The following is a 25,333-nucleotide window of genomic DNA, read 5'->3' as shown; positions in this document are numbered from 1 at the left end:
TCAGAAATGTTCTAGTTCATTCTTAATCTATTCTTGTCCAGGAGGAAACACCTCGCTAGAGAACAACCCCATAGCCGACGGGGATGATGGTACGTCGTTCCTTGGTCCAGATGGAGAGCTGTTCCTTCATCCTCTGAAAGGTAAAATCGGGAAAAACACAAAAAAGAGAAAATATTGACTACATTAAAAACTGTTGGACGATCTCCCAACCGTTTCACTTACTAGCTCAACATTCTTGCTTTGGTAAACCTAACTGCAAAATAATAATAATGATAATTGAATTGCCAACAAATACCTGCACATTTCTAGTTCAGTGAGTCTGTATTTAAAATTCAGAGCAAGTAGTCGCAGAAGGTTTACTGAAAGGAAATATGACATCAGTGAGAGAGCTCTCTGCTGACACAGTGGAAACACGAGGTTGTAAAAATCCTTCCAGAATCAGGTTGGTTGGTTCCAGTCCACTGGTTACTTTAGACCAGAGGTTCCCAAACTGTGGGGCGTGCCCAAAAAAAAAAAAAAAACCTGAACGCTGTTTGCACTGGGTTTTTACCTTAGAATGGCCAACTATGTCAATTTGATACAATAGGGACTTCCAGCAAACCAGCAAAACGCAAAGAACTTTTCACAGTTTTTCCCCCAAACTAACAGACTGTTGAGTAAAGCTGTTGGATGCAGGTAATGTTAGCTAAAAGATGACTAGCTAATATCATAATATCAATACATCACCTTAAGCTTAACAAGTAGCCTGTAGGCTACTGATGTTGTCTATGTTCAGCTACGTACATTCATTTTGTCCCTCAAAAAAGTCGATCCCCCCCCCTCCTCGCACAAGTCGTTCAACTAGACAGCTATTTGTAATCCATAGGGGGGCCCAGAAAATGTTAGGAAACTACTGGGCCAGGAGAAAAAGTTTGGGAACCACTGCTTTAGACCAAGGTTAAACAAAACAAAATCAAAGCAAGTTTCTGAAAATAGGAAGTGCACAAGAAAAAATATGAAAGGAAAAAATGGCCCATGACAATGAGTCAGTGTTTGAGAGCAAAGTCTAATCAGTTAGCTAAAGGAAAAGAAACCAAAATACAACCTTCATTAATGTCTAACCTGAAGGGCTCAGTGGGTTTCCTAGAAGGACCGACTGGATGAACCCTGAGCCGCATTGACCAAGGAAATGACTAACATTTGTTTGGATCCTATTAAACATCTAAATATGAGTGGCTTAAGAAAACAAGCACATTTTACAGAAATCAGTGTGAAATTTTTCAAACAAATGTACAAGTGGACGCTTTCTTCTTCCATTGGCACAAAGTGGGTTTGTTGATGACGAATTTGAGTTTTTATGGTTGTAAAACCTTTTCCTGTTTTTCCAAGTTCAAAAATGGAACTGTGGCATATAATGATCATTGGTACCTGGAATACATTTATGGATTCTCAGGAAAAAAAAATCTTAGTATCACCACTTCACAAGCCTCACACAAAGCTAATCAAAAGCCAAAAAAATGCTTTTTCAAACTTATTGATCTTTGCTGCAATTCTCTTTTCAGCCTGTTTAGAGAGATTATCTAAAAAAACTCAGTGTAAACTCAGTTGGACAGAACTGAACAAAGCTCTTTTCTTGACCGCTGAATGTGGAGCTGGGAATCATTTTACGTAATCAAACACTACAAGAACATTCACTGACAGAGGTCGCTCAGTGCTGCTGTAAAAATATGTTGTTCTATAATTAAAACGTGACTGAATTTGCATCAAATGAAGCTTTCAAAGCCCCCCAGAGATTAGTTCAGGGGTGTGAAAACATCTCGGCTATGATGTCAGAGGAGTGGCCCGCTGACATTTCAAGTAACGACTCCAAAACAATCCTTGCTTTATTGATCAGCAGCTCTTCAGGTAGAAAAGATGAATTCATCAGCACTCTTTCCGTCTGCAACCTGTGGTCCTTCTCCTGCTCCGTTCTGCTCATGCATTTGAACCCGACAGGCTTTTAAAGACACAGACGTTGAAAACCTCACCGCTGGCTAAAAGCTTGTTGACCATTTACACATCAGCACTCAGCTCCGTGAACAAAAAGACACAGAAAAATAGACAACACGGCAAAGTGGTTTTTCAAATCGTCTCCATCTATCTGAGCTTCAGCACAAGCAAAGCAGCTTTAGTCAACAGCTCCACAACATTTTGTGGAGCAATAGAAAATGTTTCATGCCGTTTTATTTTAAAATCTACATGTTTATCCCTTATTCTCTGGAGTTGGTCTGACTATAATGAAAGCTTTAAAGGTGGCGACGCAGAGCTGACTTTGAATATTTTTTTGCGAGTGAAATATTTTAATGATTGCGTTTGAAAGCTTTGCAGAATTTAGTGGGCTGGAACATGTGGGACATGTCTCCATTAGGCTGTCAGCAGCGACAACTTGGTGGCAGCTGTGCAGGGCTGAAAGGACCAGAAATTTACTGTAATTCAAAGGTAAAAAAAAAAACACCATGAAGTGATGCAAATAAATGTGACCTGAAAAGATGGAGCATTAATAGCTGAAGAAAAATAGAGCGGGGCTGAATAATAAAGAGATTTAATTAATTTGATGCCGATTTGATTAAAACAGTAGTGATTTCATGGAAACAGAGTCATGTTTCATCACAGCCTAACATTCACAGTAAATCATTTACACAGAAAATTGCCATTTATCAATTTTAGGGAAGCAGGGTGTGGGTGGGAATGACGAAAATGGAAGAGATGAAATTGTTCACAGATTAATGGAAAAGATGAGAAGTGTGTCACATGAAGAACAGACTGATTAAATATCTGGCTTGGTAAGCTGGGCTGCAATCCACCATTCATCATCTGTTGACCTGAGCTCTTGTTTGTCATTTAAACAAGCTGTCGTTACTTTAATTGATCCATTTCTGTCATTTTCCCCGTGAAATCCAGAGAAAGCTACAGAGTCGCAGTTATATAGGTGCTTTAGCTGATTTTGGCAGAAGATGAAGACTTTTCCATGATTTAATTAATAGTGCTTAAACTTTATTTTATAATATTTGAGTGAGATGTTGATCAACAAGCTTTCACATCAACTTTAACGTGGGGGAAGTTGCTTTTAGCAACTTTAGAGGGACAGTATTAAGTATTTTGCAGGCACATAGTGGCATTTTATAGCACAGTCAAGTAACTATGTTACTTTCAGTTGTTATGAAAATGCTGAATATATATAAAATATGACGTAAAAGAAATTTGACTTTGTAATTTAATGTCTTGAAATTGGGCCTCCGTCTCTTTAAAAACTCCTGCTCTGTTTAAAACTGCCTTCAAGAAGTCATCACATTGCTCCTCTGTTAAGCCTTTAACAATGTTTTTTTTTGTTTTTTTACCCAGTTTTACACTGAGAAGTAGTTCATATTATGAGCTCAGTAGATCCCCAGTTCCACCAGGAGTTTGCTGATTGCTACTGGCTAGTCTGAAGGATACAGGATGCTGCAGCTCTGATCAGGGGCTGCTGCGTCTTGATGGCGGCTCTTGGTCCACTCAGGTGTTTTGCACAACTGAATGGTTGCCAGGGGAAATTAAAGGATTTCTAAACATGCATGAAAAAAATTAAGGCAACAGGTGTGTTTTTGATGAGTGAATGACATTATAATATGATGTAAAGCAAAAAAAATGTATTTTACTTAATACTGCCCCTTTAAAATACAGCTAATGAACAACATTAGACTACAAACCTTTAATCAATAATTCACAGCGGTGCCGGTGTATGGCATCGTGGTAGAGCAGGCACACCATATCTGAAGGCTTTTAGTTTGGGATGTGGCGGTCCAGGGTTAAATTCTTTATCTTTGGACTTCTGTTTCATGTGTACAAGAAGGAACAAAGCAGATTCTTGTTCCGGAGGAAGTTTAAGCCTTTCACTGTTTACAGCAAAAAGCTGAGTCTGCTGTGGAGATATGTGTCATCTCTTCTGCCATCTGTTGGGTCAGCAGCGTCAGATCCAGGGACTTAAAAGGCTCAGCGACCAGATAAGGAAGGCTGGTTCTGATGGGGCTGATGTGGAACCACTGGAGATAATGTTGCAAAGAGGGTATCTATAGGAAATAAACAACAGTACAACCCTGAACATCATCTTCATCAAACTGCTTTACAATTGAGTGTCTTCAGTCAGAGGCTTCTTCAGATACCGCAGTAACACAGGTGACTACAGGAGTTATTTTCTGCCCACAGTCTTCAGCATCTGCATTTAAAGATGCTTAGATAATTTATTTGAGTAACGACATCATTTTAATTTCTCTTCAAGACAAATAACGTATTTTTGAATAGCAACGGACTTGAATCTGCAAATATTATCAGAAAAACCTTCATCCTCTTCACTCAACATGGAGGAGCTGACTGTGTCTAAAGATGCACAGCACACAGGAGCACATATACTCATTAGTATGCAGTGAGCAGCTCCATTCAGGACATTTGTATTCTTCCTTGGAAACCTCCCCAGTGTTTCTGGGTTAGATTTATGTATTTGTACTTTCAGTAGATAAGAGAATCATGGGAGAAAATAGATTCTGCAGATGACTGCATCGCCTTTGCTTACTAAATAGCACATGCTTTCATTGACAATCCATAGCTAATTCATGTGAGACTGCTTTGTTCCTTCTGCATGTTGTTTACAATCAAGACGCCGGAAGTCCTCGTATCAAGAATAAGAAAATGCTATGAAATCAGTTTGAGACTCTTTGTGGCAGGAAGCCGTAATCCCAGAGAGGGAATGAATTGTTGCAGATAACCATCAGAGCAGATTGTGTTTCTGATTCAAACATAAGGGTCAGTGCAGGTCACTGATATGAATACTATACACACACTGAGCAGGAAATGAGATTATTAATAAACTCTGTTTACAGTGATTAATGGATGGATGAACCATTTTCAACAAATGTTTGCTATTAGCTCCTCGGGTGTTTTTATAACTGGGCGCTATGCAATTAAATAATTTCTCCTTATTGTCCACCCTGCTTATCACAACTTGTATCGCGTCATATGAAGTAGTTTCAGTATGCTCTTGGTTGTGTAGGAACTGCTCAAAGAAAAACGATATCTCCAAAGAACCTCCAATTTCAAAAGGATTATAAAAAAACAGATACAATTTTAAAAGTGTGCAATGAGAATCTGGGGCATTTTTTCCACACAATATCAATACTGGAAAACTTAAATATTAGAAAACTTTTGTAAACCGACTAAGAGTCTCGTCTTGGCATCTCTGAACAGAATCAGTTTTTGAGTTGCTTAGCTTTATGTTACTTTTATTTTTTTTGTCTTTTCCCAAATGTGATGCTGCACCATTTGAATAATGGATTATTTCTCGTCTGCAACTTCTCCCGGGTCATCCAGAAATTCAAAACATCCTATTCAAGACACATGCTTGTCTGAGCTGCTGTGTTTTTGACTGAAAAGTGAGAGCCCAGAGCTGCTGCTGTTTGCTTATACATTAAACTTTAATCTGTATTACATAACAGTTTGTAAGCAGGCTGACGGAGAGGATCGTTTAACCATCCAGGGCAGCTTGTGGATCATTTCCAGGAAATTACATCAGAGGTTTAACTATTGTTTATTTTACTGACCCAGATTCTTTATTTTTTAATTATAAAATGTCAAATTGATATTAATTGGCCTGGAAAGAAATCAAGTCTAAGCTGAACTAGGTGTCAAAATGGCAAAATATAGTCAAATATATCTGTAGTTGCCATTCAAAGAGGTTTTTCAATTGGATTTCTTTAAATGAAACAAAACTACTTCTGATTTACAGTCTTTTCCATTCTTTGTATTCACTTTAAATGCTTAGTGTGCTTACAGTGGTGGGAATCATGGGAAGTGTGAGGTCTTTGCTTATTTAAATGGAAAGTTACAGCGGCTCTTTGTGCACTATTGCTGCTTTTGTTAAATGTATAAATGAAAGTAGAATCAGATACACTTGGTTAACTAATCGTCAATCTAAGCGTCTCTACATGTTGTCGTCTTGTAAGACATTTGCTGAACCTCCCAGAAGAGGAAGCCACAGTAAATTCACCCCGAGTCAGACCATGCAATATTCGGGGACCAGCACAATAAAAAACAAGAGCTTCTTCTTAAGATACAAGGCATCAAATGAGATGGAAAATATAAACCCAGCATAGCATGAGGCCAAGAGCGTTGGCTCAGATAAATGGATATAGATATTAAAAAGCTGGGTTGCATGTACAGTAAGTGAAGCAACAAGAATTTAAAAATGAGTATTTTTTGGATAGAGACCAAAGTAAAAATGCTAAACCAGAATGCCACATGCATGCAACAAAGAAAACCAGCACAAAAGCCACCTACGACCTTGCAGTCATAGAGTCAGCAATGTCTCCCAGTGTAGACGGAAACATATGAGGACATAGTTGATCTAATATGTCCTCAAATATCACATTTGAGACCCAAACGGCTTGCCGAAGTGACTACGAATGGCGATTGCAGGTAAACCAGAGTGTGCTTAATATTCTCTACATGCGGGTCATGTGCTGGTGTTTCAGTCTAGACATCTAGAGACACGTCTGATCTGTTGTTCCTTCTGTGTTTTTGCACCAACAGCGTTGGAGGGAGACGGAGAGGTGATCATCAGCCCCGTGCAGAACTGCAGCCACTGTGAAAGCAGCGAATGCCACGAGAGCCAAGACGGCATCATCTGTTACTGCGATGAAGACCTGGTGCTGGCCGCAGACGGCGTGTCCTGTATCAACGCCTCGGGTCAGACCCTTAATCTACCGCACAATTGCTCCCGATCTCTCATCCTTTCGCCTAAATAAATGTAGAAATGAGTTTAGCAGGATTTTGCCTCTAACAGAGTGTGACTCAGAGAACAGATAATGAATTTATCTCCAAATGTAATGAAGCCTGGGGGGGACTGAGATTTATTATTTCTTTGTCTTGGGATTTTTTATTTAATAGACCTTTAATAATTTATGATAATAAGCAGTATAAGCTAACTGTAGAGGTGTTAGTCAGGTTGTGTTGTCACAGAAAAGCCCTCTATCTTGATGTGGATTTAGAAAACTCGAGGTTTCACCCTCGTTCTCTGACTTCATGCCTCTGCATCTTTAGCCAGTCCTCATCAGCAGAAGCCAAGTATCACTTTTGACTCTTCTTCTTGGGTTAAACTAGGAACGAGAGATGTAGACAAACTCCTGTGAAGGTGGAATTGCCCCTTCAAATATAATTTGTAATCTCGGTAAATAATACATTAATGGATGTAATTCGGAAAATAATTAGCATGGCTGAGTGTCACTCAATTTAAAACACAATGCCAGGCCTATTACCATCACAATAATGGGCCTAAGCGTGGCCTGATCTGCAGATCTGTTTGCATTAATGATGTAAGGTCGTTAAAGGGCACGCTCTCAGTATGGTCTGTTTCGCTTTTGCAGATTTGTTCTTCTGCTCAGACAAGAGAAATTAGATCCCCCCCCACCCCCCGCCCCCCGACTCACAATTTTTACATGCACCAGCCGTCGCTGCTCCTCGGCTCTGTTGTGTCATCGCTTTCACATCATTAATTAAGCCGGAGATGTGTGTAGCTTGCTGAATGTTAATGCTCCTCCGGGGAAGATTACCAGTGTGTGATGCTGCTGTTTCCTGTCGTTTCTCAGAGGCGACCGGGCTGCCTCCACAGCCGTCTCTCTCCCACCTGGCTCTGGGTCTGTCTGTGGGCACGTCGGCGCTCATCGCCGCCCTGCTGCTGGCGGTGTCTGGTGTCATGATAAGTACGTACAAGGCGCCCTCGTGTTCCACGGTTACGGTGTCTCTGTTTGCCTAATCGTAAGGTCAGGCTGGACTTCACTTGCCGGTCAAGGAAGCAAACATATTTTTGTGTATTCACTGCATGAAAAGCTGTTACAACATTTTCACAGACTCCTAGTGTAAAATCCTACAATCCTGCGACTCTCATAAATTCCCTCCAAAGAATTTGATAAGTGAATCTTTTATGTAGACGGCAGCCATGTCTGATTTTGATGTTGGCTTTTGAGAAAACGCAGTTGTAATTACAACTTCTGGCTCAATACACAACTATACCGCTACATCCCATTATGAGTGTTAAATAAATATATTTAGTTTTGCTTTGTTTATTGTAAGTACGGAACTATTTAACGGTATCATTCTTTTTTTTGTCTCTTCCAAGTAACCATTTAAAGAGATCTCCAGACTTCCTCAAAGTTGATCAGATTTTTTATTTGTATTCTGGACACCATTTCCCTCATTATCATAGGACCACACCATAATGTAATGTACTCAACACTGACCAATGAATTATTCAAGCATAAAAAGCTCCTAAACTCCAACCACCACAATGTTGGTTCATAAATACATGCACTTTCATTAAAACAGTTCCAGTGCTGGATTTCATTTAGTTTTTCATTAAAAACATGTCCTCAAGTAAATTCTTGATCATCCCTGGTGTAGAAAAACATTATATTTATTCCTCTTTAAGAATCGAATAATCTTCTTGCTGAATTTTCTTTTAAAACAAGTAGTTCTTTAAATGTATTTTATATATAAAAAATAAACCCAATCAAAAACAGCAATTTTGTGCCTTTAGCCAATCTGACAAAATGGAATTCTGGAGTAAATAGACACATAAAATACTTTCCAGTGTAATAAATCTCTTGCCCTGCGTGTGTTAGAAAGTGATGCTGCACACAAATGAACTGTGACCTTCGCCAGTTTCTCCCTGTGAAGTTTTGGTTAATGACGCCGTTTCCCGCAGGAGGTTTACTATCGACCAGGAGCCGAATGATGCCCACCAGGGTGAAGACGCCATTTTTTTACTTGAGCTGACTTTTTAAAACATAAACCCACCAAACATGTTGATTCAGCCTTTTGAAACTGCACAAATTGGTTGGCATTACAAAATAAGTGCATGTTTGTAAAGTCGAAATTGCCCACAAAATAATGAAAAAATGTGTTGACAAATTCCCTTTTCTGATCATTTTGGGTCAAAAATGCAGATCCCTGCTTCTGCGGTAACAGAAACGGAGCGAGAGCTGGACCTAGTTCAGCCTCTATACTGGTTCCTCTTCTCTTCCTGATGTCACCGCTGAAAATTGCGTAGCCTACTTTTAATTCAGTTTTGTTCTGGTTGCATAAAAGTCACTTTTGGTGCCTCCTCCCTTTCAGCCTTTTGCAAGTTTCTGTCAAAGCAAAAGCTGATCCCTGCGGCCAGGACGGACTATCGGCCATCCGACTGGCTGCTTTCAGGCAACGACAGTCAGACATATGCAGACAAAGTGTCATCCAGGCCCACTCCCGCTCACACTCAGACGACCACTTCCACATGTCAAGGATCTGGATTTAAACAAGGACAGGGCAGAAAGACGAGTTCTCGTGATGGATAGCTGCTTAGCCATCAGCTGGCAGTGCTTGTAGATTAGACATTACTTTGTAAATAAATGCACTGTTATAGCTCTGCAGACGAATAATATGTTTGCAGAGTCGAGGCTTGTTGCTTTGGTGTGTGTGAGGTCCAGAAGTCTGACATTCGTGTTAACTTGAGGTGGATGATGGAAATAACAGTTTGTTTAAGATGACATGAACATTTTAAAAACAGATTTAAATGTTGGGTTTAACGTTGAGACTGTTTCCATCATCTGACATGGAGGGTTCAATTACTCAGAAACAGAAATAATCCAGTGTCACAGTCCTCGTTGTTCAAACATCGGCCTTTAGGGAAATAACCTCTTTAAAAGCATTCCAGCCTGTCTAGTGTAGCCGCAAGCAATAATTTCCTCCAAGAAGATCGGTTTTAGGGCTTTGTTTGTTTTTTAAATTGCGGACGCCTCAACGGGGGAATCAAACTCTTTCGCTTTTTTTTTTTTTCTATCACCAGTGTACAGGCGCAAACACACAGAGCTGCAGTCCATTCAGCTGGAGCTGCAGAGTCCGGACTGCAAGCTCAGCAAGCTGCGAGCCTCCACCATCATGACCGACTACAACCCCAACTATTGCTTCGGCGGCAAGACGGCAACAGTCAGCGACCTGAAGGAGGTGCCACGGCGCAACATTTCCCTCACCAGGTGGGAAAATCACTGCAAACTACAACTGCTTGTCTAAAGAGAAGAGTCTGAGCAATGTTGGCCTTTAGATATGTAATTTCCCAATGTATTAGTTTTTTATCTCATGTAGAAAGGGCTCCTAATTATCTAATATAATTTAAATTAACCGAGGAATAGATGGTCATCTTTGATTGGTCCAATTAACGAGTCATATGATGGACGATCATCCTGGATTGAGGTTACCGTTGCATGAATGCTGCACACTTCTTCACATTATGGCCACATGAGAAAATCTTCCTAAAAAGTCCCTCCAGAGTCACTTTTGTTTCATTTCTCCATAATCATTTGCTAAAATATCTTCACAAGTTCAGCGTGGATGCTTTAACGTGTGATTGTCATCCTGACTGTTCCCGTCTGTGAACATTTTACCAGCATGTTTTACATTTTTACTGGGCTGTCTGGTGGTAATCCTGTCTGATAATGTGCCTCTATTATGTGGCAGTGTCTCTCAGTATGACATTGTCTGCATGGTTATGAAAAGGACAAATTTGCACATGCAAAATGGCCAGAAACCATTAAAGTTTGTACCTACAGTGATCCTGTAAACTTTTCCTGTTTAAAATTGTCTCGGATTCAATTTGTCAGACAGGACAGCGTAGCCCGTTTTAAAACACAAATAGTGATGGAAGCAGTAAATGACAGGGTTGTGTGTTTCCTTGCAGGGGTCTGGGTCACGGTGCGTTTGGGGAAGTGTATGAAGGTCTGGCTGTGGGGATACCTGGTGAACCGAGTCCACTGCAGGTGGCTGTAAAGGTCAGTCCTGCTGGGGAAACAGCAGCTCAAAAGCTCAAACTTTGTTTTTTATAAATATGGGTGCAGCTCAGATGCTGGATAAGGGGAATAATGAACTTCGTCTTAAGCATCATTAGCGAAATGCAGTATTTATTTCTGCCCATCGGCATTAATCGCAGAATAATGTCATTCACTCCAGACACTTCCTGAGGTTTGCTCTGAGCAAGATGAGCTGGACTTTCTCATGGAGTCTCTAATCATCAGGTAACTGCAAAACACACACACACACACAGTTCTCCTCCTTATGTCTTGTTCACACAGCAACGGTTCTGTTCCCAATCTTCTCTGTGCTGCAGTAAGTTCAACCACCAGAACATTGTGCGCTGCATCGGAGTGAGTCTGCAGGCCATGCCCCGGTTCATCCTGCTGGAGCTGATGGCTGGAGGAGACCTCAAGACCTTCCTGAGGGAGACGAGACCCCGGCTGGTGAGACGCACCGCTCTGCCTAACAGTCGATTACTTAAATAACTCCTTTGTTTTAGGACTGACATTAACTTTAAAATTGTAGTAAAACTCATCAGGCACCATCAGCACTCATTCACCTGCTAGAGTCTCCCCAGGGACGCTTTAAACTCTAACAGAGCGGCTGCTAAATGCGGCCAGATGCAAGCCGTGTCTCCACTTTGGTGCTCGACAGGTGGCCAACGGTTTTAGAAATAAAACCGCACATAAGAGGCTTTCTATTCACATCCTGTGCTTACCGGGTAGATGCACATGTGCAGGCATGAAGCAAGACTAGGTATAGGCAAGACATGAGCGACACGCAGTGTAATGCGTATCCACATGACGGGGAACGGTTGATCTAAATCACAAAAACTACATTTTTGACCTCAACAACAACCAGTTCCAACACTAAGCAGGTAATTTAAAAAAAACACTTTTTATTGTTTATTGATGGTTGACATTGCTTTTTTTATAAGTTGGAGGAAAAAAGCACGTCAGAAATAACCAGAGACATTTCAAATGGCCCACAGAATGCAAAATTAGGCCAAAACGGCTGATTTAAAAGTTTCGCTTTAACTTTCATCAACAACTCTCTCTCAAGAAGAGGCCTTTGGTTTAGGAGGCGAAGTAGCTGACTGCTGGCTCTGCCTGATTAGAAAGCCTGACTAATTAACCAGATAATGATTGTATTAGGCTGGTGTTTCTCTTTAAAGCAGAACTAAAACATTCTAAGTGTTTCATCAGTATTTTATTGAAATAAAGTTTCAGGCACCAGTTGGAATAATTGTTGGTTTTCTGCGATTCGTTTTTGTGTGAAGGACTTGAAACCTTTTCATGTCCTGAAGAAAAAGATCCCAAATTCAAACTTTTGAGCTAAACCTGCACTTCGTCCTTAGAATGGCGTGACTCTGCCTGGGGGAACTTCCTAATCATGGGGGAGCTTGGTGTAGAGCTGCTTCTCTTGCTGATGTGGTAGCATCCTGCAATACTAAAAGGAGTTAGAATCGATATATTTCAGATGGGACACCTGACTCTGAATGCATTCCTGCAGGTTTCCTCCCATGTGGGAGTTTAGAGACTCCAAACTCAGAGAAAACACTACGAAGCTCCACTTTGGAGCAAATGCGCTTTGAATCTTTTAAAAGTTTATTGTATTTAAAGTCCATCTGAAGTCTCTGCTCTGTATTTAGATTTGCTGTGTTTGTCAGATAAACTGAGTAACGAGTTATTTCTGGCCTCTTTCCGTCTCTCATCCGGTGGTATAGGACCAGCCGTCCAGTTTGACCATGGTAGACCTCCTCAACGTGGCCAGAGACATCGCTAAGGGCTGCCACTACCTGGAGGAGAACCAGTTCATACACAGGTATCTGAACAGATGAGAAACAAAAACAGTAGAGGTTATAAATGTAGTGAGTAAAAGTTTGCCCTCATTCATCAAATCGACTCACACTAACAAACTGCATCAATCCAACTCTTAACATATGGACTCTGCACACTTCATGCCTCCTATATGATCTCAGAAAGAACAAGTAAATGAGTTTAGAAAGCGAGCGGCCAGATGGCTCGGCCGGCTTGTGTTTTTACGGTCTGTTTCTGAGCCACAAGTCAGAGGAGCAGAGTGCTTGGTGAAGGATGAGAAGACGCACGTTAAAAAAGCTCTAAAAAATGTCCACAAGAAAAGAAGGAAGAAAAAAAAAACTTGTGCATATCTAAAATGAGGAAAGGTCAATGCTGGTTCTGCATTTGTGTTGAGGCAGTATAATAGGATCTTCTTGCGGACCTTTAAGCATTAGCTGCTGACAAATGGAGCCTATTAAACCTTGTTTGGCCCAGCGTGGCACGGTAAAGCTACATCAATCCGTCTAATGGCCGTCTCTTAAAATATTCTGCACAACCCAATCTTCTCTCCTCAATCCTGTATTAAAATTGCCCCGACTGCTGTCCTTGAGGCTTATTTCAGTTTTATGAAGGTGTGTTTACTTGAGGTTGAGTAACGGCCGCTGGATGAACAGGGCTCGTTTTTCAGGTGGATTAAAGGCTTGAATCTTGAGCTGTGTGCAGCTTCAACAAGTTAACTCAGAGGCCTAATGCTGTCTGAGAACAACTTAATCTGCCTTTTATGTTTCTTTCATTATTTCTCCAGCTGAAAATCCAGTAAATGACCAATGGAGTGTTTTATTTGTCGTCTTCTTTATTCAATGCGAGAGACTTCGTGTCGCGGTGGGAGTGGAGGCAGATTTGTGTTGCGGAAAAGAACCTCAAATAATAAACAGAGGTGACAAAAATTGACATAACAAATTGTTTGTGAGATCTGCAGAGAAAAATTAAAAAAACATATTTTACGTGCACTTAAAATTTACTGTTATTAAAGTCAGTTGTAAATGTTTATATAAGGTTTGTGGGCTGCATGGCCTTCCAGTCAGACCTCAGTTTGCGGCGGCAGCTGTTGCATTTTAAATGCCTGAAAGCGCCAGATTTCCATGAATTCTCCTCCATCATTATACAAGGACTGCTCGGGTTTAAATATAGCCCTTCACTCGCACTGTGGCCCTTTTCAGAGGTGATATATAAAACGCGAATGGGTTCATCACTTCGATTTAAGTGACTGCACTCAGTAATTCAAACACTTTTGCCTTGAAATTCCTCTCGACTGCATACAGACATTTCCTCGGGAGAAGCACTGGTTGAACAGTGTTCGCAGAAAGAGGCTGCATAGAAGCAGTCTGCTTTCGACAAGCATATTAACAACTTTCTGGCAGAACGCGCAACATGGCCCACTGTATAAACCAAACCGGCAGTCAGTTAGGAAGGGCAGAGGCAAAATTAACCGCTGGGCAAAGGAAGCCAATCGCCTCAAAAGATTTAACCTGCTGATTTTAATCAATTCTTATCCCTTCTGCTACATGCAAACAATGCATATGTTAGAAGCAAAGGCAATGTCACTGTGAAATTTAGCAACTTGTTTTGCTAAAATACCAGCATAGCCAGTCGAACGTCATACTGTCAACTTTCAGCAAGTTTAAACAGTTCATGCTTAAACTTACATGTAACCCTTCCAATGAGTGTGATTCTATTTATCTTAATTGGTTTATTTTTTACTTTTGACCTTTCAGTTCGTTGTCGTCAATATTAATATTAAACAGTATTAACCATACTACAGACTCAATGAAACTGTGGATCGTTTATTAGCGTAATCAGATTTGATTGAGAAGCAGCACGACCTTAAAAGAACTAGCACCACTAGCACCAGCATCGTCTCCCTCTCCTTGAGCAGGATCGCAGCAGTTTGTTCTTTGTTTAAAGTAACATATTTCTCGGCTCAATCGAAAAGGTTAACTGTGATAAAATGTCAAGAAAAACCTTCAGGGTTTATTCAAACCCGAAGCCGATGGATTCAGTCGTGGTGAAAGAGGCTTTTGATAAAGATCTCTGGGTCTTTTTATGTACCTGAGAAACGCCACAATTGAATGTTTGCAGCTTACTTCTGAATAGCAAAGATCTGCGGCGCGATGAAACCGACGAGGAGTCTCTCCGATTGGTTTTGAAAGCCGAGTTTATTAACAAGGAGCTGAGCAGCAAAGTCACTTCTCGTTTCAAGACGAATTACTCTCAGATTTAAAGTAGTTTCGGAGCAACTTAGGTTGAATAGTTTGACACTCTGGAGTGGGAGACCCGGTTTTAAAGGCATCGGTTTAAATCAGACTGAACTTGAACTTCATCCTCATTGTGTCATTTCTTATCTCTCTGAATCAGGCCTACCGAGGCCAAACATCAAAACAATGTGTTTCTTTCCGCTGTGGCGTCCATCACTACGAGTTATTCAGCTTCATCCTCTTCCCGACTCATGATCTGCTTCGAGCCGCGTGTAACGCCATGTCGCCATGGTTACGCACTTGCCACAGCTCTGTATGCTCTCAGCGTCGCTCCTTAAAACTTACAGACGGTTTGGTGCCTGGAGGAGTAAGCAGCAGTGTGTGTGTGGGGGGTCTCTACATATATTCTTCTTAAAGATTCAATCTGTGCTGTGCAAATATGAGATTTCCTCTATAAGCCGCTCTCCCTGCATGACTCTGCAGCATTTATATCCAGAAGCTGCTAAATGCCGGCAAGCCCAGGGCGAGACTAAAGTTCAGATCCAAAAGGGGAGTAACTGTGGGCATTTTGCCACCAAACTCTTTTATAAATATAAATGCATGCAAAAAAAACTCCTGCTAAACTACAGAAGAGATGAGGCATACGTCAAGCTGTGCAGATGCTCAGCATGACACTTTGCTGCGCTCTGCATCCCCTCTTATTTATATGCTCCATCCAGCAATGTGGGTGCGAGCTGTGATCTCATAATGCTTTTTGTTTTTTTGCTTTCAGGGACATTGCAGCTCGGAACTGCCTTTTAACCTGCAAAGGGCCGGGTCGAGTGGCCAAGATCGGAGACTTTGGGATGGCTCGAGACATTTACAGGTACGCTGGAATCTGCAGCACATGAAATAATGCCTGTTCTCTCAAGACAACTCGTTTTTGTCAATACAACAGGGGCCACATCCACATTTTAATTGAGCTTTGGACATGACATCTACATCAGTTGTCAAAAGAAGAGTATTCCTAAATAGAGTGAAAGAGAAGTCCTCTAAGGTTTATGTGGTAAATTCTTATAATTATATGAAATCAGTCTAGAAATTTCTAGAAGTTTATCGTTGGAAAATGTATTCCTCAGTGACCACTTTTATTTTTCCTTTTATCTACAATCAGTCAAGTTTCAATCAGTTTTATTAGTATAGCACATTTCAGCAGCATGGCGGGTCAAGGTCACACAATGGTCCTGCTACTTCCCCATAGTTGACACTAAGCATTAGAGAATACGATTCAAACATTTCTAGAGAAACTCAAGCTAAACTAAATCATTTGTTATGTTTGTTCACATGGTGCTAAATTCTCCTACGATCTACAGCGGACTTTTTCTGTCCTTTCCTGCATATTTTACATTTCCAAATTCAACTATTTCTATATTACATTTTCACATTTTTTTGTTTGACTAGTTGTAATAATGTTTGTTTTTATCCTTAAAACTCAAAAACATAAATACAAATCAGTGATGTCGGTTCTGATTCCGCCGTGTAATAAGGGGGTAGTAAAAAAAGAATAGGTGGTGTGAGACCTGGTTGCTTAGACAACACTGGTTCATTAATTAGAATAAAAAAACAGTTTTAATTGGACCTTTTGGCGCAAAAAAAAATCCTAATTGGATCCCCTAAAATATTTTTAGTTGGCACAGAATGATGGGTATAAAATAATATATCTACTACCACAAAGTGGTTCGCAAGAAACTTATGGACTGAAATTGGTCAAATTATGAGTGTAATTTGAAGGTATATCAATGGTTTGAAAGTCTGAGTAAGTTTAATAGTTTTTCTGCCTTGTGTAATAAAAAATTTTCAAGTTCAGCTAAATGACATCATTTAATCTACATCGGCTCATCTGCAGCTCAACAATGTCTTAATTATATTAAAATTCCTGCAAACACAATTTAATGTGATGAAGTTTAGATGAACCGGGAATCCAGCAGGGAGAGCTGCCAAGCCTTTCATCGTCCCAGAAATTAGAGCAGAGGGAATCTGGCGCAGCGTTTCTCGGCATCAACGCCGCGCTCCTGAATCATCCGACAGAGAAAGCTGCTGAGGAGCCACACCAGGACAGCCTGATGTAATTGCGGATGCCAGATCCAGGTTCTGGTTCCTTCCTGGTGACACGGTGTCAGGGTTTTATGATCCCCGTTTTGATCATATCTGGCAACTTAACTGTTGTATTATTTCGGCCAATTCACGCTGTGGTGCCACTGCTGTGTGCCAAGAGACACTGACGACTCTTTCTGAGGTGATCGCTGGGGACAGGAAGCACAGTGAGCGGCGAGGACTCGGCTAAATGCCAGGTTTTTATACTTGCAGGCGTACCAGCATGCACAGGTTCACTCAGCCTCACAGGTGTAGATGAACAGCTGTAGTAAAAAAAAAAATAAAAAATAAAAAAACTTTTTTTCTTTTTAAGTTATCGGGCTCTACTAGTTGGGACTCCACAGGAATAATAACTATTTAATTTTTTTTTTTTAAATGTAGTTATGTAGTAAACAGAGAAGAAGAAAACATGTACAAGCTGTGTGTGATATACGGAGTGATTAACTGATCAGCATCAGTGATCAACATATATAATTAGGTAAAGTGGATATAAAAAGTGAAAGCACTCGTTAAAATGCTGCAACAAAATGATTAAATCTTTTATGTAACTTAAAACTCAACAAAAAACATCCAAAAAGTCTTTAAGTCTTACAGCAGTAAAAAAAAAACAAAAAAAACAATGTGGTTATAAGTTGCACACTCTTAAACTTAAACTAAGACTTTGCTGAAGTAACTTTCGATTCTTTTCCAGCTCCCCGTTTTTCAGGAAGACATCTACCAGCATGTCACATCTTCACTTGCCAACTTTTTCCCACGCTTCTTTGCAAAAACACTGAGACTATCAGATTGTCTTATCCACAGCACCCGCTGAAAGACTCTGATTTGGTTCTGGACTCAGTTTTGCTGATCTCTCCCACCTTCAGTTTTACAGCAAATCTAAAGGTCGTGGGCCCAAAATGTCTGGCATTCGGAGTTGTTCTAAAGAGAAAAGTAACCCCACACCTTGTTTTTTCTGTAGTTGTGTTTCATAAGATCACAGTTCCTTCTCCCATGTGAGGTTTTAGCCGGGCGTGGCTGTTTGATTATAAGACGAAGCCTGATGATGGGGAGGAACCCAAACAGGCAGGATGAAGATTGCGGCATCTTTTGCGTTGCTATGGCCTGTGCATCTTCGGTTTCTAAATCTTCAGAGTTCAAAAGGATGCTAGGAAAAAAGTGAGACCATCTGTAAGCTGAATGTCGACACAATCTGGGACAGATCCTCCAGAACCATAAAACAGATTAACACAGAAGATGACCAAATTATCGACACTAAAGATGACTCTTTAAAACACAGGAACTGAAGTGGGGTGTACTTTCTTACCGACAGGCCTGTAGGAGTGCATCCAGGTGCAGACGTTCAATAAAAGCAGGCTGGACGTCCAGCTCACCAGCTACAGGTGTTACAGGCCATCCTGACCTCCGCTGTTGCTTTTTACACCTGATTCATCTTCAGAGTTACACCAACAGAATCACACAGGCATAAAAAGGTTTCGGTTTCTGAGACGGCCTAATCCTCCCTAATCCGCTGCTCACTGAAAAAGGTCTTCATCAAAATATTTACCTGCTCTCTTGAAACAGATAAAGCAATAAGCAGCAGAACAAAAAGCGTGTGTTGATCGATGTTTCGCAGCAACCTTGCTATTCTTCTAGAAGCAGCTCTGTGGGAAAGCTGCTTTTGTCTCATTGAAGCTCCGTTGCCGTTCTTTATAAAAACGGACACGATGATTAGAGGAGCACAAAGGAATGGGTGGGGGAGAAGATGATGGCAGCATCCCGTTCTGTAATTGTACGTCTAAACGTGTTGCCATGAACCATTTCCCTTCACTGCTGGGATCCTTTTACTTTAAGTGAAAGATTAAGGGGCCGGGTGAATAAGAGCCCTGCAGGAGCATTTAGATAATCTGTCAAGCAAACAGAATCTGTTAGTGATTGTTTTCTCTGCCTCAGCGACTGGGTCATTTTCCACTGCCAATCGTATAAGTATGCGTTTCCCTTTTAACTGTATTAGCAGCTTGCATGTCATCTGAATTCATTTCTGCTCACTGAACCCCTGAAGACCCACAGCTGCAGCTCTGAGTTAAAGGAAATTAGCATTCTGACTTTGGATTTTAAGAAATCCGGTGAATTTGTATTTTAATACACTAGAGCAACTTCTGGACAAATGGACCTGCTTTGTTTCATTTCTGAGGCTGAGCTACAGATTGGCTGTACTGCATGAATATTGCATGTCTTCTTAGGCCTCTGCAAATATTGTGTTTAATATTTGGACAAACGTCCCTTTCAACAAGTCCAGTGCTGTGTTTTGCTTCAACTGCAGAGCTTTGACTCCGACTCATTCAGACCTGAATCTCCATTAATCAAAATGCAAAATCTTCCATCAGTTTTAAAATATAACCCTTTATTGTTCATCACTTAGTTACTGCCAATAAATTAGAGTATTTATTCCAATAAGGCTGGTTTTGTCAGATTAAAAGCATAATTTGAAAAAACAACCTTCAAGCAAGATTTTTAAAAAGTTCGCAGCTTCTGCTGCTCGTCACTGAATCGCCTTATGAAGAAAGTTTGTTTTTGCTGCGTTATGCAACTATGTATTCATCCAGAAAGAACCAACTGGGTTGTTTGCTCACACCGCGTCTCGTCAACACCTGGGAGCCGCCCGCTGTAATAACAGATCCGTTCTGGTCAGCTGTGGGACAAATCAGCAAAGCTGCTGCGGCTCCTTTACCAAGTTCCAAAATCTCATGGCCCGCGGCTGACAACCGCCCAGCACCCACTATTATTTATCGTTGAGTGCTTTCTGTGTTTATAGAGCAGTGTTTGGGGAGAAAATTGACATTTTATGACTAAGTTAAATGCCAAATTGATTTACTGCTCTGCAGAAGCAAAAGATGCCAAACAAAGGCAGCTGCGACACCACAGATCATAAATCCTCAGACTCTTCTTTTTCGTCATGGACGTGGAGTGGCAGCCCCCTCACATCTGTCCTCGCTCTGTGCAATAAAGCAGGCAGAGACCTTGATGAGCATCAAAAATCAGATACAACAGAGATGAGATCCTTTCTTTACCCGTGCCAGGAATTAGAAGCAGCTCAGTGAGTGATCGCCTCCCTTTCTTTCCTAATTGGACGTTCTTTCAGAGTTCCCAACACCAACCCAATCTGCAAATTAGGTTTATGGAAAAATGTAGAGGCTAGCAGCTGTTTCAATCAAGGACAATTAAATAGCTCAACACAACTAATGTTACCAGTGTGATCTCCAAATTCAACGCAGAAAGCCACTTTAAGTGTCAAACCTATCCAACCCCTTCATGACGAGCATCTTTAGTACTTTTATGCTGTTCTGATCTGCTGCTCCTAGTGAATCTCAGCACACTTCTCTAGACTAAAGGCTTCCATCTCATTCATATTCTCAATATTCAATCAGAGAGTTCAACGAAGTTCAAGTCAGGAAAAAAATATGGCCTCTCTAGTATCTTCCTTTCAAGTCTTCTTAAAAAAAAAAAAAATCATCCAATAATTCCTAAACTGCTACTTCCCAGGATCCTCTGGACACCCTCTTGTATCCATCTTGCTAAGGCCTAAAACCATTTACCTCGTTTCCGCAAGACAGTAATTATTTCCCTGAACTTTTTGGACATTTTTCTAGACTCATACTTGTAACACACAATGAAACATCACTCCTGTCAGTAGAGGTATGATTTAATGATAATTTAGGAAGAAAATCTTTATATTACATTAATAAATCTAATTTCAGATCTGTTGTTTTTTTTCTTGCCATGAACCTGGATTGATTCTGGGCCCTAGGAAAGCAACCAGGCCCACACAGAAAGGCCATTGGGAAGCTTTGTGGTTTTCAGCTGCAGCTGATCGTCCTTTTCAAACTCTGTTTATTTGCGTAGGGCGAGTTACTACAGGAAGGGCGGGCGCGCCATGTTACCAGTCAAATGGATGCCACCTGAAGCCTTCATGGAGGGCATCTTCACGTCCAAGACAGACACGTGGTGAGAATCCTAAGTTTGCCGTCATCTTATGCTCCAATTTCCCTCCTCTTTTCTCAGGTTTGACGACATCCATCGTTTAAGACTAAATGTTTTTTTCTCATCACAGGTCATTTGGTGTGCTGCTGTGGGAGATCTTCTCTCTGGGTTACATGCCTTATCCAAGTCGCAGCAACCAGGAAGTGTTGGAGTTTGTTACCAACGGAGGGAGGATGGACCCGCCTAAAAACTGTCCTGGACCAGTGTAAGTGTTTAGTTTCATTGCTTCTTTACAGTTCCTTAAGAAAATACGTTCATTCTTCTGAATAAAACCCACAAGGACACCATAGGCTCTAATCTCAATAACAGAGGCCACCAGATTGTTATTTAAAAGATTTCACGATGCTGTGCACTTTAATAAGGACAATAACTAATTTCTGCCATGTTTTAGGTACCGCATTATGACCCAGAGCTGGCAGCACCAGCCTGAAGATCGACCCAACTTCTCCACCATTCTGGAGAGACTTGACTACTGCTTACAGGTAAACCAAACTCTGTTGGATTATTATATCAGCTATAAATAGTAGTAGAAGTTTCATTTGTGTAATTAGTAAATTTCTGATGATTCTTTAATCTGTTCAGATGTGCTGAAAATGTTATTTTCAGTCAATTTGAGTCTAATGTTTTAAAGATGCAAAAACAACTCTAGCCTACAGAGTTATAGTTCCAGATGGGAGACCACCACAACGTTTAACAGAGATGCACTCACTTGCCATCTCAACAATCATCACGTTTCTCCATCACCATGACTACAGGGGTGGAAAACTCAGCTCCAAATCAAGCAGGCAATCAGCGCAAAGTCTACAAATGTCCTGTGGAATATAAAATATTGCACAGTCCAGTTACTGTAAGGAACAACAAAAACAGAGGACATGTGGAATAACACAGCAGGGTCAGTGGACACAATAGCTCAAACGTCATCCTGCAAAGATTCCTGACCTCAAACCACCAAACATCTTTGGTAAATTAAATGAAGACTTGGACACAGGCCTTCAAGTCCAACATCGGTGTTAGACCTCAGAAATGTGCTTCTGGAAAAATTCCCAGAAAAAACAAACATTCTTAAGCCTTCCGGAAAGCTTTCCCGGAATAGTGTATGCCGTCACAGTTGTGGGTGTTTGAATGCAGACAAGTGAATACTTTTGGCAGTCAGTGTTACGAAGACACTTGGAGGTAAATATGGGTCCTCAACCAAAAATAGCTGAATGATTCAGTAAATTACCGCAGATTTAGGAACATGTGCCAGTGTTTTCTGCCAGAGTTTCTTTATTCGTCTGAGAGACTGATGAATAATAATGAAGCACAGCTGCACTCAAAATCTCGTACCCTCATGTAGCGAGCACGAAAACATGAATAATAAACAAAAGAAACAGGATTTTTATGTGATGTAAACCTCGTTTCAGGACCCTGATGTGGTGACCATGGCTCTGCCCGTCGAGTATGGCCCTGTTCCTGAGGAGGAGGAACAAGTACCCGTGCACCCAGAGGACCCCGCAGTGCCGGCAGTTCTACTGAACGCCCAGGTGCCTGATGGGGAGGCTTTGCAGCTGCCCCCATCCTATCCCACAGAGGACAGGAGAGGGGAGCATGTGGTCCTAACCAGCGCAGCAGCGGAGGCCAAAGCACTGACGCCGGCTCCGTCCCAGCCGTGCATTCACCAGCCTCACATGCAGACCTCTGTGACCAACACGGTCACTTCTGCTGCCCCGTCCACGCTCACTGCCAAGGGACCTCACCCCGCAGCCCAGCCGAGCTTGGAGGGAGGGCACATAAACCTGGCTTTTACCCAGGGTCACCCGCAAGAGAAGGACGGCCACGGCGGGAAAAACACCAGTCTGTGGAATCCCACCTACGGCTCGTGGTTCCTGCAGCAGCAGAGGAAGCAGCAGCAGCGGCAGGGAGGGGTGGGAGGACCTGGGGGCAGCGCCGGCAGGGTGCCCGGCGAGGGGCAGGAGCATGTGGGCCGGACAGTGGCTGAAGTGGCGGGCTCGCTGGGTCTCCAGCACCAGCACAAGCAGTTTCAGCATCAGCTCCAGCAGCAACACCAGCTGCAGCTGCTGCACCACCAGCAGCAGCAGCAGGGTCTCTGCAGGCCACTGCTGCCTCCCCCACCTCCTCCTGCTGCCCAGTCACCTCTGCTCTTAGATTCAACAGCCTTACCCCCAGTTCCCTTGTATCGACTGAGGAGGTTCCCCTGCGGGAACATTGGGTACGGCTACCAGGATCCGGGCCTGCCGCTGGACGCCAACCCCCCTCTGCCCCAGCAAGGCACCTCCATGGGCTCAGCAGCCCACCAGAGAGGGCCGTCCATGCCCGCTCCGATGACCCTGGGCCGTGCCGGTATGTCAGAGGACAACCGGCCGCTGCTCGTTACCATGGGGACAGTGCAGGACACGAGGCTGCCCAGGATGGAGGGCCATAATGCCACCGTGCTTTAGCCCAGAAAGTCTCCAAGTTTTGGTTCTTCATGTTGAGGCAGAACCTCTCTCTGAAATGGGTCTTTTACAGGACACGCCCCACCCCAGCCCCCCTGGAGACCTGAAGCACATAAAAAAAGCTTTGAGAGGTGGACAGAGAAGAAAATACAGAGTAAAAGAATTTTAAGTCTCAAAAATGTATTTTTTCATCGTTGTGCTTAAACTGAGAAAGAAAGTTTGACTTCCTGTATGTTTGTGGCTAGAAGGACTTGAGGGAGGAAAATGATTTTATTTTACCAGACGGCTTGATTGACTCGAGTGCTGGTGGCCCACTGCTGCCACTCCACTACAGAACCAGAACCACGGCGCCGTACAGAACTTTGGCTATTTTTCAAGTCAGACCCTGGAATACCAGACAAATTTATACTGGGGGAAAAAACTGGAGGGTTAAAAAAAAAGTGTAGATTTTTTGCTTGCCTGCTTGTTTATTTATAAATTCATTTATTTATTATTTGGAAGTGGCAGTATAAATTATTGATGAACGGCTCTTCAAAGCCAACTTTTTTTTAAATCTGCTTTCATATATTTTTATCAGTGCAGAGCAAAAACAATCCCAAAAAAATGGAACTCGGGTTACAATCGATCCGTTTGTTGTTTAAGGTGAATCTAAAAGACTGAAGGCACATCTAAAGACCGTTTACTCTGTTAAATATTTCTTTCCCCTCTACATATAGAAACCATTGTTATTGTTGGATTGATCTTGTACTTTGATTTCCATCTCTAATTTGTATATTTTATCCCTTTTTTCTATCCTAGGATGGCTGTTGTGGAATATAAATGTGTGAAAACTCGGGTTTTTTGCTCCCATCGTTAACGAGTCTGTTCTGATTGGTTATTGAAGACTATTTTTTTGAAGCCTTTGCTTTGATGGTATTTGGTCAGTCCATGAGCTGTTGCCACATTCTGTATTTAAAGTTTTCTATCGGCTAATCAGTTATTTTGCTTTGTCTCCTGTGCTGAACCACGTTCACTCCGTGTTCCTCTTTTCACGGCTCACCTGTCGTTTGATGTATAAAACCCAAATGCACATGTAAATGTTGTATAATTATAAAGTATTGTACCATGGCTCTGGTAAAAGCTGTACATTGCCCTTCAGAAAAAAAACAAAAAAACGTCCGCCAAAATTAATAAATTACTATATAATGATTACATTTGCTTGCAGCTTTTGTTTCAGGTTTTTACAAGTCGTTAACAGTAACTGGCCCCAGAGGTATTGGTTGAATTTGGTTCACCTGCAGACCAGAACCGAGCCTGTAGAGGATTCTGCACGTTTTAGACGGACGACATGAGAGCAGAAACGTTTGGACGTCATCAGACAGAGGATTCATCCCATCGCCAAAGGGGAAAGATACACGTTTACACTCCTTTTCATTCATGGCTTATTTTAGTCGTTACATCATCATATTTATTGTGTGAATGAATTAAAAAAAAAAAATATGCAGAGCTTTGTTTTGCCCACTTGTATTTGAAGCTTCAGTCATGATTCAGGTTCAGGTAAATCTGCAATCGGCAGCAATAAATGATTATATTTCACGTTTGGTGCAACCCTGCATGCTTCCCTGCTGCCACATCATCAGCTGACTTGCAGGCTGCGACTGCATGCTGGATCAATTTCAACATTTAGAGCAGTGAGTCTGGAGAACCACTGCTTTATTTTTTTTTATTTTCAGCCAATCTGCTGTAGATTTGTTCTAGTTGGGATCATTATCCTGTGGATGCATTTCTCAAAATACTTTAGTCATGGTTTACTCAATGACTGCACATTGCTCAGACCATCGTTCCTCCT

The 25,333-nt window shown here is 41.6% G+C and overlaps 1 protein-coding gene across 4 annotated transcripts in view; it reads left to right on the top strand.

Annotated features, from left to right (window-relative positions):
• The window catches only part of alk (ALK receptor tyrosine kinase), a 434,911-nt gene extending 409,578 nt beyond the window's left edge, over nucleotides 1-25,333 (top strand). For 3 of the 4 annotated variants that reach the window (XM_081603122.1, XM_081603118.1, XM_081603119.1), the window contains exons 17-29: nucleotides 42-140; nucleotides 6,577-6,732; nucleotides 7,632-7,745; nucleotides 9,866-10,052; nucleotides 10,754-10,844; nucleotides 11,023-11,087; nucleotides 11,180-11,309; nucleotides 12,593-12,690; nucleotides 15,693-15,785; nucleotides 20,933-21,034; nucleotides 21,141-21,275; nucleotides 21,462-21,552; nucleotides 22,474-24,698. In XM_081603122.1, the coding sequence (XP_081459248.1) occupies nucleotides 42-140; nucleotides 6,577-6,732; nucleotides 7,632-7,745; nucleotides 9,866-10,052; nucleotides 10,754-10,844; nucleotides 11,023-11,087; nucleotides 11,180-11,309; nucleotides 12,593-12,690; nucleotides 15,693-15,785; nucleotides 20,933-21,034; nucleotides 21,141-21,275; nucleotides 21,462-21,552; nucleotides 22,474-23,508 (2,396 nt within the window). In that variant the 3' untranslated portion in view covers nucleotides 23,509-24,698. The other variant, XM_081603121.1, reaches the window with a different exon arrangement.

This window comes from Poecilia reticulata, chromosome 22, assembly GCF_904066995.2.
Source record: "Poecilia reticulata chromosome 22, P_reticulata-male-v2, whole genome shotgun sequence".
Classification (NCBI taxonomy): Eukaryota; Metazoa; Chordata; class Actinopteri; order Cyprinodontiformes; family Poeciliidae; genus Poecilia; species Poecilia reticulata.
Note: the sequence above shows the minus strand (reverse complement) of the source record. Positions and strands in the feature narration are given on the sequence as shown.